This window comes from Citrus clementina, unplaced genomic scaffold, assembly GCF_000493195.1.
Source record: "Citrus clementina cultivar Clemenules unplaced genomic scaffold, Citrus_clementina_v1.0 scaffold_5, whole genome shotgun sequence".
Classification (NCBI taxonomy): domain Eukaryota; kingdom Viridiplantae; phylum Streptophyta; class Magnoliopsida; order Sapindales; family Rutaceae; genus Citrus; species Citrus x clementina.
Genome location: NW_006262201.1, coordinates 13,021,748 through 13,035,513, shown reverse-complemented (window position 1 = coordinate 13,035,513; position 13,766 = coordinate 13,021,748). Strand labels below are relative to the sequence as shown.

At 36.6% G+C, this 13,766-nt stretch overlaps 1 protein-coding gene and 1 non-coding gene across 2 annotated transcripts; one reads left to right on the top strand and one right to left on the bottom strand.

Annotated features, from left to right (window-relative positions):
* Window positions 1-973: 973 nt before the first annotated feature.
* LOC112098679 lies at window positions 974-1,077 on the bottom strand. Its single transcript, XR_002905789.1, has one exon. It is a non-coding gene; the product is annotated as a small nucleolar RNA R71 (small nucleolar RNA).
* A 2,155-nt stretch (window positions 1,078-3,232) lies between these two features.
* On the top strand, window positions 3,233-5,269 carry LOC112097764 (the record flags this gene model as incomplete). The annotated part of the gene is made up of 4 exons (XM_024183275.1): window positions 3,233-3,316; window positions 4,043-4,238; window positions 4,440-4,796; window positions 5,043-5,269. Coding segments are annotated over 4 exons (864 nt in total), but the record flags the coding sequence as incomplete, so codon positions are not given.
* Between the last annotated feature and the right edge of the window lie 8,497 nt (window positions 5,270-13,766).

Sequence of the window (13,766 nt, the reverse complement as noted above, 5' to 3'; positions counted from 1 at the left end):
AATTAATTCTACACAATTAAAATCCACCTCCTCGTGGGATCGACACTCGTCACCATAGATCTATACTACAATAGATTCGTGCGCTTGCGAGTACATTAAAATTTGCACAACAAGTTTTTGGCGTCGTTGCCGGGGAGGTAAGTAATTTTAATTCATAGAATTAATTTTTGTGAATAATTTCTTTTATTTATTTTCTTGTATTTTTTTATTATTAAAAAAAAAAGAAAAAAAAGTGAATCTACATTTAAAGGTTAGTATTTCTTTTCTTTTTCTCTTCTTTAAAATTCTGTGATTTAATTTTCAATTTATTTTTCTTTGTAATTTTATTTTATTTTATTTTTATTAATTTAATTTTTAGTTAATTTATTTCACGTATTTGTTTTTGTGTATTTTTTTAGTAAGGTTATAATAGCGCAATAAGGTTAGTATTGTAATTTCTCCCTCTTCTTTATTTTTACTTGTTTTGTTCCTATCTTTATTTTTATTTTATTTGTTTTGCATGCATGGTCGTAGGTCATTATTACCTAATCTTGAACCTATAGACCTTGAACTAGAAAGAACACTTCGCACACACAAACAAATTAAAAATAAAATGGATTTGCAACCACAGGAGAGGCCATTTAAGGATTACTTCAGTCCCTTAGCTAATTTGAGCACATCATGCATAAGATACCCAAATGTAGCTGCTAGGAGCTTTGAATTAAAACCTAGTGTGCTAAATTGTCTCCCCACATTTTATGGCCTAGAAAATGAGGATCCATATAATCATCTGAATGATTTTCATGCCATTTGTCAAACTTTTAAATATGAAAATTTTTCAGACGATGATGTCAAACTTAGACTATTCCCATTTTCTTTAAAGGATAGAGCTCGTTCATGGTTAAATACTTTACCTGCCAATAGCATTTCATCATGGGAACAAATGGTTACAAAATTTTTAAATAAATATTTCCCAGTGCATAAAACCAACGCTATTCGCAGGGAAATCTCGGAGTTTACCCAGAGAGAGGACGAGCAATTTTTCGAAACATGGGAGCGATTCAATGGGCTACTCTTGAAGTGTCCACATCATGGGTACGAAAAATGGCACCAATGCCAATACTTTTTGGAGGGATTATTGCCGAATGTGCAAGAATGGCTAATGGCAACAAGTGGAGGAGAGCTGTCAAAAAGTGCATCCGAGATTTGGGAATTCTTTCAGCGACAAGCAGATAATTCCCAACAACGGAGTCGATCACTCAGGAATACTAGAAGAATTAAAGGAGTAAATGAGGTTCAAATTGGCGAGTCAACTTCGGGAATCAAAGAAGTCAAGGAGATGGTTGAAGGTCTTGCTCGACAAATAGCATCGTTATCGACTGCTAAATCAACAGAACCACATGACCATGACTCATACTCAGATCAAGCCAATGCCATAGGTGTAATGAGAAAGCCATCAAATTACAACCCATACTCCAACACATATAACCCTGGATGGAGAGACCACCCCAATTTTTCATGGTCTCAAGGACTCCAACAGAATGGACCAGCAGCTCCAGCTCCACCAATGCAACCAATTCCTCAAATTTCTCAAGCCTCTCAGCCACCATTTAGACCATACAATCAGAACCAAAATTACTCTCAGCCCAGACCATGGGAGGATTCATTCTAGAATCTTAAGAATCTTACTCACTCCACGATTGAGCAACAGAACCGCACCATTGATGGACTACGAAATGAGTTGAGAGCAGGCTTCAACTCACAAGCTCAATCAGTTTCAAGCCTCGAGAAGATGGTGGGACAACTTGCTTCTTCAGTTCAGACCTTGGCAATGACTGTTGAGAAAGGCAAGTTTCCAAGTCAACCAGTGCCTAATCCTAAAGGAGTGCATGAAGCAAGTACCAGTTCACCACAGCAGCATGGAGAGGTCAAAGCAGTCATGACCTTACGAAAAGGAAAAGAAGTCGACAACAAAGTAGAGATGCCGGTGACAAAAGAAAATCAAATTGTACCTGTGAATGTTGAGGAATCATCACCGGAGGAGAAAGAAGAAACCAACCCACGAGAATACGTTCCGAAAGCTCCATTTCCTCAGAGGTTAGCAAAAGGCAAAAATGGAAAATCCACAGGTGAGATTCTCGAAATCTTCAAACAGGTAAGTGTTAACATCCCTTTGCTCGATGCTATTAAGCAAGTTCCATCTTATGCCAAGTTTCTTAAAGACCTTTGTACTAAAAAGAGAAATATGCATGTTCAAAAGAAGGCATTTTTAACAGAAAACGTTAGTTCTATACTCCAACATAAAATTCCTTTAAAATGCAAAGACCCAGGCTCCCTCACTATCTCATGTAGTATAGGGAACCACACAATTGAGAATGCTTTGTTGGATTTAGGAGCTAGTGTAAATCTTTTGCCTTACTCTGTATTCGTGAAACTTGGACTTGGAGAATTACACCCAACTCCAGTGGTGTTACAGCTTGCAGATCGGTCCACGAAAATACCTCGTGGTATTGTGGAGGACGTGCTTATCCAGGTAGACAAGTTTTATTTTCCTGTTGATTTCATTGTAATTGACACTCAACCAATACAGGATTCAAGGAAGCACATCCCCATTATTCTAGGCCGACCTTTCTTGGCAACTGCGGATGCTCACATTCAATGCAGGACTGGAAATATGCAATTGTCCTTCGGCAACATGACTATGAAGCTAAACATTTTCAACATTGCCAAACAACCTCACAGTGCAGATGATGGAATTGTTGATGTGGATTTAATTGAAGCATTAGTTGATGATACTTTTGTTTCAAACCTTAGTGATGATCCTTTACAAACATGTTTAACTCACTTTGGTTTTGATTTTGATATTGACAGATCGGTTGATGAGGTCAACACCCTGCTTGACTCAGCACCATCTATGGACACTAATAAATGGAAGTCAAGAGTTGAACAACTAGCACCATTAGAGAAGCAACTCATTCCATCATCAGAATCACCACCGAAACTCGAGCTCAAACCATTCCCCAACACTTTGGAATATGCGTTTTTGGGAGAAGAAAGCACTCTGCCGGTAATCATCTCATCATCCCTCAATGACGAATAAAAAGGTAAGTTGTTAGATGTTTTAAAAGAGTATAAAGGGGCATTAGGATGGACCATAGCAGACATAAAAGGTATAAACCCAGTAGACTGCATGCATTACATTCACCTTGATGAAAATGTTAAAACTACTAGGGAGATGCAACGTCGGTTAAATCCTAACATGAAAGAAGTTGTTAGAACAGAAGTCCTTAAGCTATTAGACGCAGGTATCATTTACCCCATTTCTGATAGTTCATGGGTCAGTCTTGTACAAGTTGTCCCCAAAAAGTCAGGAGTCACAGTAGTTACGAATGCTGATAATGAATTGATACCCACTAGAGTAACTACAGGATGGCGTGTATGCATTTATTATAGAAAGTTGAATTCTGTCACACGTAAAGACCATTTTCCTTTACCATTTATTGATCAAATGCTTGATAGATTAGCAGGCCATGAATTTTATTGCTTTCTAGATGGCTACTCAGGATATAATCAAATTCCCATAGCACCAAAAGATTAAGAGAAAACTACTTTCACTTGCCCTTTTGGCACATTTGCATATAGGAGAATGCCATTTGGATTATGTAATGCACCTGCTACATTTCAACGATGCATGTTAAGCATTTTTTCTGATATGGTTGAACGATTCCTTGAAGTCTTTATGGATGACTTTTCTGTCTTTGGTGATTCGTTTGATCAATGTTTACATCATCTAACACTAGTTCTGCAGAGATGTATCGAGAAGAACTTGGTCTTAAATTGGGAGAAATGTCATTTTATGGTAAAACAAGGTATTGTTCTCGGTCACATCATTTCGAGCAAAGGTATTGAGGTTGACAAAGCCAAGGTGGATCTCATTTCTAATCTTCCTCCACCCAAAACAGTCAGAGAAGTAAGATCTTTCCTTGGGCATGCTGGTTTCTATAGACGTTTCATTAAAGATTTTAGCAAAGTTTCTAGACCCTTATGCAATTTACTTGCTAAGGATGTACCTTTTATCTTTAATGATTCATGTCTTGTGGCATTTGAAAAATTAAAGCATTTGTTGACATCATCACCCATCATTCAGCCCCCGAACTGGAGCTTACCATTTGAACTCATGTGTGATGCATCTGATTATGCAGTAGGAGCAGTATTAGGACAAAGAGTTGATCGAATTCCCCACGTTATTTACTATGCTAGTATGACATTGAATGATGCACAGTTGAACTATTCAACTACTGAAAAAGAAATGCTAGCAGTAGTGTTTGCATTGGAAAAATTTCGATCTTATCTCATTGGTTGTAAAATAATTGTGTTCACAGATCATGCTGCTCTTAAATATCTTCTCACAAAGAAAGATGCAAAAGCTAGACTAATTCGTTGGGTGTTACTTTTGCAGGAATTTGACTTGGAATTCAAAGATAAAAAAGGGACAGAAAATGTTGTGGCGGACCATCTCTCTCGTCTCCATTTTGACACAATTATAGAACAATTACCATTAAATGAGTCATTTCCAGATGAACAATTAATGAGTGTGGAAGTATTACCTTGGTATGCTGATATAGTTAATTATCTTGTTACAGGTAAACTTCCAGAGCATTGGACCAAGCAAGATAAGGCTAAATTCTTTGCAGAGATAAAGAATTTCTTTTGGGATGACCCATATTTGTTCAAGTATTGTGCAGACCAAATTGTTAGACGATGTGTCCCAGAAAGTGAAATTCAGAATATCCTTTCATTCTGCCATGAACAAGCTTGTGGAGGCCATTTCAGCGCTAAGAAAACAGCGACTAAAGTTTTACAATGTGGTTTCTATTGGCCATCTATATCTCGAGACGCTTACACTTTCTGTTCTTCATGTGATAGGTGTCAACGAATGGGGAGCATTACACGAAGGAACATGATGCCACTAAATCCAATTTTAGTGGTTGAGATTTTTGACGTATGGGGTATCGACTTATCGACTTCATGGGACCCGTCTTTTGGCCATCAATACATATTGGTTGCTGTTGACTACGTATCCAAATGGGTAGAAGCAATTCCATGTAGGACCAATGATCACAAGGTGGTGATAGCATTTTTGAAAAGCAACATTGTTTCACGCTTTGGATTCCCACGAGCGATAATTAGTGATGGTGGTGCCCACTTTTGTAACAAAGCATTCAAAGCTCTTTTGACAAAGTATTCAATCACACACAAAGTGGCAACTCCGTATCATCCGCAAACCAGTGGCCAAGTTGAGATCTCCAATCGAGAAATAAAGCACATATTAGAAAAGACGGTGAAGCCAGACAGAAAAGATTGGTCATTAAGACTTGATGATGCCTTATGGGCATATAGAACGGCTTTCAAGACCCCGATTGGGATGTCACCCTACAGGCTAGTGTATGGAAAAGCTTGCCACCTACCTGTGGAACTCGAGCATCGTGCATATTGGGCCATCAAGAAATTTAATTTTGACATGCAGCAAGCCAGCTCAGAAAGAAGATTACAGCTGGCAGAACTTGAAGAAATTCGCAATGATGCATACGAAAATGCCAAGATTTACAAGCAACAAATGAAAGTCTTCCATGATAAGCAAATTATGAGAAAATCGTTCACTCCAGGTCAGAAAGTGCTTTTATTCAATTCTCGCTTGCACCTATTCCCAGGTAAGTTACGCTCTCGTTGGTCTGGTCCCTTTATTGTCCATATTGTTTTTCCACATGGGGCAATTGAAATTAAGGACCCAAAGAACGGTGTCACGTTTAAAGTTAATGGTCAAAGATTAAAGCCATATCTAGAGTACCAATCACATGACGAAGACACCGAAATAAATTTGAGTGACCCACCAAATTTGAATTGATTTTTTTTTCTTTCTTTTCGTTGATTTGATTTTTCTTTCTTTCTTTTTATTATTATTCTTTTGCTAATTGAAATTGTTTTTGCATAAGTGTGTTTATTTTACCATTAAGTTTTCTCTTATCATTTTTAATCATGAGTCTCATACTTAGACCGTTCCTCCTGAACATTCTTAAACCACTTCAACGTGTCAAAACTCATCTCAAAAGGCAGATTCAATTTTGTAAAACACAACACATTTGGGCTCTACAACCACCAGAGTTAGTAGCCTATGTTGAGGGTTTAGAACGCCAACTCAGAGACATTGAGATAAGTGTTTACGACATCCAGTTGGAGCTTGAGGTAAATTCAATAAGAGGACGATTTTAATTTTCTTTGTGTGTTTTAATTTGTTTTTCTGTTTGTGTGCTTTAGTTTGTTACCCCGGTGAAGTGGCGGATAACGGTACTCCGTGACAATCAAGTCGGTTACTTCAGTTTCCCATAATAACTGATATTCTGAGGCGAAGGTATGGACAGAAACGAGATTCTAGCGAAGCTTCACAAGCGATTCCCTTCACTTCCTCAGAATGCCCTCCTTACGATCTATAAAGCTCGGTCCGAACGCATGCGATTACTCATGAGGAATAACATACCTGCTGACATCCGTTGGTTAATCGAAGCTAAAGTACGATCGGCAGGTGAGTTTCCTCCAAAATTTATTGCATACATGCCTGGTTGTGGTAAAGGAAATTATGCAAGAAAATGACGAGCTCGAAGAATTTCTGTTGCTTGTCATAAGTGTGCCAGAATGAGTTGCAATAAAAACCCATGTTCTTTAGGAATGATGTCAGATAACAGGGAAGATAAGATTCAATTCATTAGGGATGGCTTGAATAAGGAGTCATTGGATGATATCCTTTTGTCTCTTGAAACGCATCCCAGTGGATATGTGCAAGGAGCGATTCTCCAGTTATGGCCATTATTCCAGAAAGAGCATGCACGATATAGTCTCGGGAATCTGACTATAAACGACCCTGTTTGCCAGTTTATAAGAAAACTGGATAGGAAGCCTATCCTCGACCCATAGAGGGCGTTCAAGCCGTTTCTGGACGTAAAACCAGAGGAAGATGTGAGCCACAGTCGCAACTACCTGTAAATATCCTTTTACTTTATTATTTCACTATTGTCTTATTGTTTGCATTATTGTTTTTAATAATTTTATTACTGTTTGCTTTTTTTCTTTTTACTGTTTTCTTTTTGACTTGCGAGCCACGTGCTTTACACGTTATTTGACACTGACATATTACCTCATACACAACCATGACCCACTATCACCGAGATTCTTAAATGTGATTTCTTTTTTGTCAAGCACTCACAAATTGTTTTCGAGAAGTATCACAATGGCAGCTACTCCCAATAGACAATTTAAGAACATTTGTGTGCTTTCTGGATTTACCTATGGCAAACATAAAGAGTTCGTTGAGGCAGCTATAGATCTTGGTCGAAGCATAGCAGCAAGAAAATTACACTTGGTGTATGGAGGAGGTAACCGAGGGTTATCAAAAATGGTCTCAGAAGCAGCTTTTATCATAGGAAGTCAAGTGTTAGGCATCATCCCAAGAGTCCTAAAACCATTGGGCAGTTCGTCTGACTCATCAACTGGAGAAGAGTTGGTCGTCTCAGGTATGCAAGAAAGAATAACTGCAATGCTTAATCATGCTGATGCTTTTATTTTCCTTCCAGGAGATCTTGCAACACTAGAGGCACTTATCACACTAGCATCTTGGGCCCATCTGCACATCCACCAGAAACCCATCGGTTTGTTAAATGTCAATAACTTTTATGATGGCTTTATCGCATTTCTTAACCATGCAATAAAAAACTATTTCATTCCCGCTAATGTGAAAAAACTCTTTATTTGTGCTCACACTGCTAATGAGCTACTAGATCTGTTACAAGCTTATAGACCGGAGCCAGACCCCTGGACCTTTGTGTTGGAGCGACCAAATAATGATGGTAACAGTAGCCGCAGTAAGAAGTACAAATTAGATTTAACTCTCCGCCTGTAAATATTTTCTTCTGTGTTGCACCACCCAGGTGATGTTTTCTAAACTCTACTTCTTTCCTTTACAACATTGAGGACAATGTTTCGTTCTGGTTGGGGGAATGGAATAGTCGACAATTGTGGAATCTTGGTTAAGTTTTTACTAATTTTTTGTTGTAGAAACTAACTGTTGCTAACTTTTTGTATTGAAGATGGCTGAATATGGAGTGTAGTTACTCTAGAAACGCATCTTCATTGTTCGAAAAAAAAAATTTCTTTTTCTTTATTAAGTTTTGATGTTCATTTTTCTTCTTCTTTTTATTTTCTCCTCTATAAATATACATTTTCCAACTTTTGAGTCGAAGATGGCTGAATATGGAGAGTCGTGCCTCTAGAAACGCATCTTCTAAAAAAAAAAAAATCATTTTTCGTTTTCTATCATTTTAAGTATAACTTTTCTAATTAGTTTTTATGCATCATTTTCATATCTCTGCATACATATTTTCCTTTCATGTTTAGAATAGGTTGGGGGGTAGAATGTTGTTTTAAAAAAAAAAAATTATGTGATTTGTTTTAACATTAGATGACATGATTAATTTCAAATTTTAGTATTTGTATTATCTTTGGTCTTAAGTGATGTTACATTATGTTTGCTACTCTACATCTTGATGTCGGAGACAAATATGCGCTGCTTGAAGGAATGAACATGTCATAATAAGTACCAAGTGAGTTTTTGAGCCTATCATTTTTCTTGGAGAGTAACCCTTTTGCCCATTCTTTATACAGCTTAACAGTTTATTATTGTATACACGATCTCTAGATTTCTTTTGAGTTAACCCTTAATAAAAAATTAAAAAAAAAAGTGTGTTGCTACATTTGGAGGCCCATCTAACTAGTAGATATGGAAGGTTATTTAGAGCCCTAAAAGACGATGGAAAGGCTATCTTTGATCCGTTTGAGCCTTTAAAAAAAAAAAAAACAACAAAACAAAAGTTGTTGTTTCAAAAGAATAAAAATAACAATAATAGGTGAAATCCACCTTGCAACTTCCAAAAAATAAAAAAATAAAAAAATTCTTTGCATTTTTCTCAAACAAACATACACTTTGTTTTCCTTATTTCCTTTCTTTGTTAACCATGTCCCTAGCCTACATTACATCCTAATAAAAGTCCTTCCTGATTTTAGGGAACTATAATCTGAAGTAGAAGCTAGTTATATGGGCTAAAAAGATGTAGTGGTGCATATAAAAAAAATAAATAAATAAATAAATTGGGTTGACTAACATTTTTTATTTGACTTGCGATCGTATTATTTTTAAGCTGAGGGCATATTTATTTCATCTTGGTGAGAGCATGTGATATCACTTCTTCATTATTTTCTCTCAATTACCATTCATTGGAGTGACTATTTTTATTGGGTTTAATTTATTTGTAAGAGTGTCACTACTTCCAGTGAGATTTTGGGGTTTGACATGTCATTCTTGAAAGTAGCTATAACAAAGTTTACTGGGCTGATTCATGTGGATGGTTGATGTGGGTGTGATGTTGCTTTAGACTGGAGATAATGCTTATACTTTTATTTGATTGCTATCATTAATCTGATTGAATAAACACAAGTGTTTCTAAAAAAAAAAAAAAAAATCATTTTCAATTTGAATTTTGTTTTCGCTTTATTTGCTAGGGACTAGCAATAAGCTGGTTGGGGGGTGTGTTGAGTGTTAGAAAATGCATATTTATAAAGGAGAAAACCGTCATTTTACATTTCAAGTCTTACTAACAACCCTTACTTTTATGTATTTAACATTGTTGTGATTTAATTACGTGTGTTTTATTTTAATTAAGTAATTTATGTATTTTAGGGGCATTATAGTCATTTCACAATAAAGGAGAGATCAGACGGCAAAACGGACATCACTTTTGAACTCAGGACGGTCGAAAACCTTAGGAGGAGCATAAAAGGAAAAATGACACTATTCACATGTACGGTACTATTCACATATACGGGACTGTATACGTTATTGTTCACGGCACTGTTCACATAGAAGGATCGATGACGTGGCATTGACCGATGATGTGGCATTGACTGATGAGGTGTCACAATCCTGTTGGACTAAAATTCTTATGTACTGTTGATGGTGACGTGGCATCATATCAGTGGACGAAAAATCTCGCGTACGGTGCATGCATCACACAGGATTATTTTCAACCAAACCGCGTTACTGTTCATCCGAGTCAAACCGTGTTACTGTTCATCCGCGTGGTCAAACCGTGGACTGTTGACTGATGACGTGGCGCAATCCTGAGCGTCCAAACTGTTTTTAATCCGATGGCCATGATTTACTCCATGTATCTATAAAAAGGGGGCCTCTCCCCCCTAATTTGATATCTCTGAATCCATTTTTGGGATCCATTTTCTGTAATTCCTTCTCCATCTTGTATTTTCTTCGTATTTTAATAAATTCCCATTTTGCCCCTAGTTCAATTATGAGTGGCTAATTTTCTTTCAAGCTTGGGTTGAAGGTGAAGTCTTAACATGTGTCATGGGCTTAATTTGGTAAATTTATTTTCTCTTCCCCTCTAATTTTTGTGGATGTTTTGACTTCTCGTCGACAAATAATAATAGTCTTGTCTAGATACCGCCTTGGTTACACCGGCTCTCTAGTATAAGGTTATTATTATTTGGCACGATAAGCCCTTAGCACCATATTGATTAGAGCGTGGTTCATGAGGTGTGGATTCCCCCCTCATGATTTAATTGGCATTAATACAGATTATTTAGCCCATGATGCATGTTGATACGGATCCAGATACCCAAGTACGTCATTTCAATATAATTCTCGTCAATTTATTCTCGCCATTTCAATACCAATTTTAGAATTTATTCTCGCCATTTTAATTTAAGTTTTAGCATATTCCAAATCATTTCCACCATAAATCCAATCACCCATTTACAAAATTAATTCTACACAATTAAAATCCACCTCCTCGTGGGATCGACACTCGTCACCATAGATCTATACTACAATAGATTCGTGCGCTTGCGAGTACATTAAAATTTGCACAACAAGCTGGGGAGGCTACTGAATTAAACGGTGAACCATTTATATCAAACGGCTAACTGATAATTTTCAGAATGTCATTCCATACTAATCTTCAACCGTTTAGCAAGAACGGTTAGCACAAATTTATTTTGCAGGTCTCTGAAAATTAATGGCAAATCGATAGTGGAAAACGGTCAACTGATTATTTGAATTTCAGCTCAACGGTTACTTGGACCAGTCAAAACGGATCACCGTTAACCATTATCGGTTAACGGTTAACCAATAATGGTTAATGGTGATCCATTTTTGCCCAAAAAGTCAACAACGACTATATTTCAGCTCCAACTATAAATAAGCTCAATTAAATTTAAACAAAGACTTATCACAATGTTTTCATTGAGCAAATTATAGAGCATACAACTTTCTTTGAGCTTTAAATTCTTATATACATCTCATTCACTCACACTTTAGAATTTCATTCGTAATCAAATATATTGTGTGTGAGATTTATTGTGTAATCTTTTTGAAAATTAAATTGAGAGGTTGTAAAGTGTTGGGATACACTTGGGTTAAGAGATTAGGGATAATCTCTTGTTGTAAAGGTTATTGATATCTTAGAAGTCAATTGTAAGAGTGATTGAAGCCTTGGAGGCTTGCTTAGTGGAATCCTCAAGCTCGGTGAGCTTGGAGGCATGGACGTAGGCATGTGGCAGTGTCGTTAGGGCGCTCCAAATTTAAAACCTTATTACTAGTATAAATAATTGGTATAGAGCGAGTAAGGATCGATCCCACTGTTGTGCAAATTTTATTGAACTCGCAAGTGCACGAATCTATTGTAGAATAGATTAATGGTGACGAGTGTTGATCCCACGAGGAGGTAGATTTTAATTATATGTAGAATTAATTTTGTATGAGGGTGGTTGGATTTGTGGTGAAAATTATTTGGATTATCCTAAAATTGGAATTGAAATGGCGAGAATAAATTGAAGAGAAATCTATTGAGATGACGTACTTGGGTATCTGGATCCGTATCAACATGCATCATGGGCTAAATAATCCTTATTAATGTCAATTAAATCATGAGGGGGGAATCCACACCTCATGAACTACGCTCTAATCAATATGGTGCTAGGGGCTTATCGTGCCAAATAATAATAACCTTGTACTAGAGGGCCGGTAAAACCAAGGCGGTACTAGACAAGATTAATATTATTTGTAGACGAAAAGTCAAATCATCCACAAAAATTAGAGGGGAAAAGAAAATAAATTTACCAAATAAAGCCCATGACACATATTGAGACTTCACCTTCAACCCAAGCTTGAAAGAAAATTAGCTACTCATAATTGAACTAGGGGCAAAATAGAAATTTATTAAAATACATAGAAAATACAAGATGGAGAGGGAATTACAGAAAATGGATCCCAAAAATAGATTCAGAGCTATCAAATTAGGGGGGGAGGCCCCCTTTTTATAGATACATGGAGTAAATCATGACCATCGATTCAAAACAGTTTGGACGATCAGGATTGCGCCACATCATCAGTCAACAGTACGCGGTTTGACCACGCGGATGAACAGTAACACAGTTTGACCTGGGTTGAACAGTGACGCGGTTTGGTTGAAAATAATCCTGTGTGATGCATGTACCGTACGCGAGATTTTTGGTCCATTGATATGCTGCCACGTCACCATCAACAGTACATAAGAATTTTAGTCCAACAGGATCGTGACACCTCATCAGTCAATGCCACATCATCGGTCAATGCCACGTCATCAATCCGTCTATGTGAACAGTGTCGTGAACAGTAACGTAGACAGTAGCATACACGTGAATAATATCGTACATGTGAATAGTGCCATTTTTCCTTTTATGCTCCTCCTAAGGTTTTCGACCATCCTGAGTTCAAAAATGATGTCCGTTTTGCCGTTTGATCTCTCATTTATTGTGAAATGACTATGATGCCCCTAAAATACATAAAATACTTAATTAAAATAAAACACACGGAATTAAATCAAAAGAAGGTTAAATACATAAAAGTAAAGGTGTTAGTTAAACTTGAAGTGTAAAATGACGATTTTCTCCTTTATAAATATACATTTTCTAACACTCAACACACCCCCCAACCAGCTTATTGCTAGTCCCTAGTAAATAAAGCGAAAAAAAAATTTAAATCTAAAATAATATATATATATATATATATATATTTTAACACTCATGTTTATTCAATTAGACTAATGATAGTAATCAAATAAAAGTATAAGCATTATCTCAAGTCTAAAGAAACATCACACCCACATCAACCATCCACATGAATCAGCCTAGTAGACTTTGTCATAGCTACCTTCAAGAACGACATGTCAAACCCCAAAATCTCACCGGAAGTAGTTACACTCTCACAAAGAAATTAAACCCAATAAAAATAGTCACTCCAATGAATGATAATTGAGAGAAAATAATAATAAAAAAATGATATCACATGCTCTCACCAAGATGAAAGAAATATGCCCTCAGCTTATAAATAATACGATCTCAAGTCAAACAAAAATGCTAGTCAACCCACTTTATTTATCTTTTTTTTATTATGCATCACTACATTTTTTGGCCCATATAACTAGCTTCTACTTCAGACTATAGTTCCCTAAAATCAAGATGGACTTTTATTAGGACGTAACGTAGGCTAGGGACATGGTTAACAAAGAAGGGAAATAAGGAAAACAAAGTGTATATTTGAGAAAAATGCAGAGGAATTTTTTTTTTTTTAGAAGTTGCAAGGTGGATTTCACCTATTATTGTTATTTTTTTTCTTCTTTTTTTTTGAA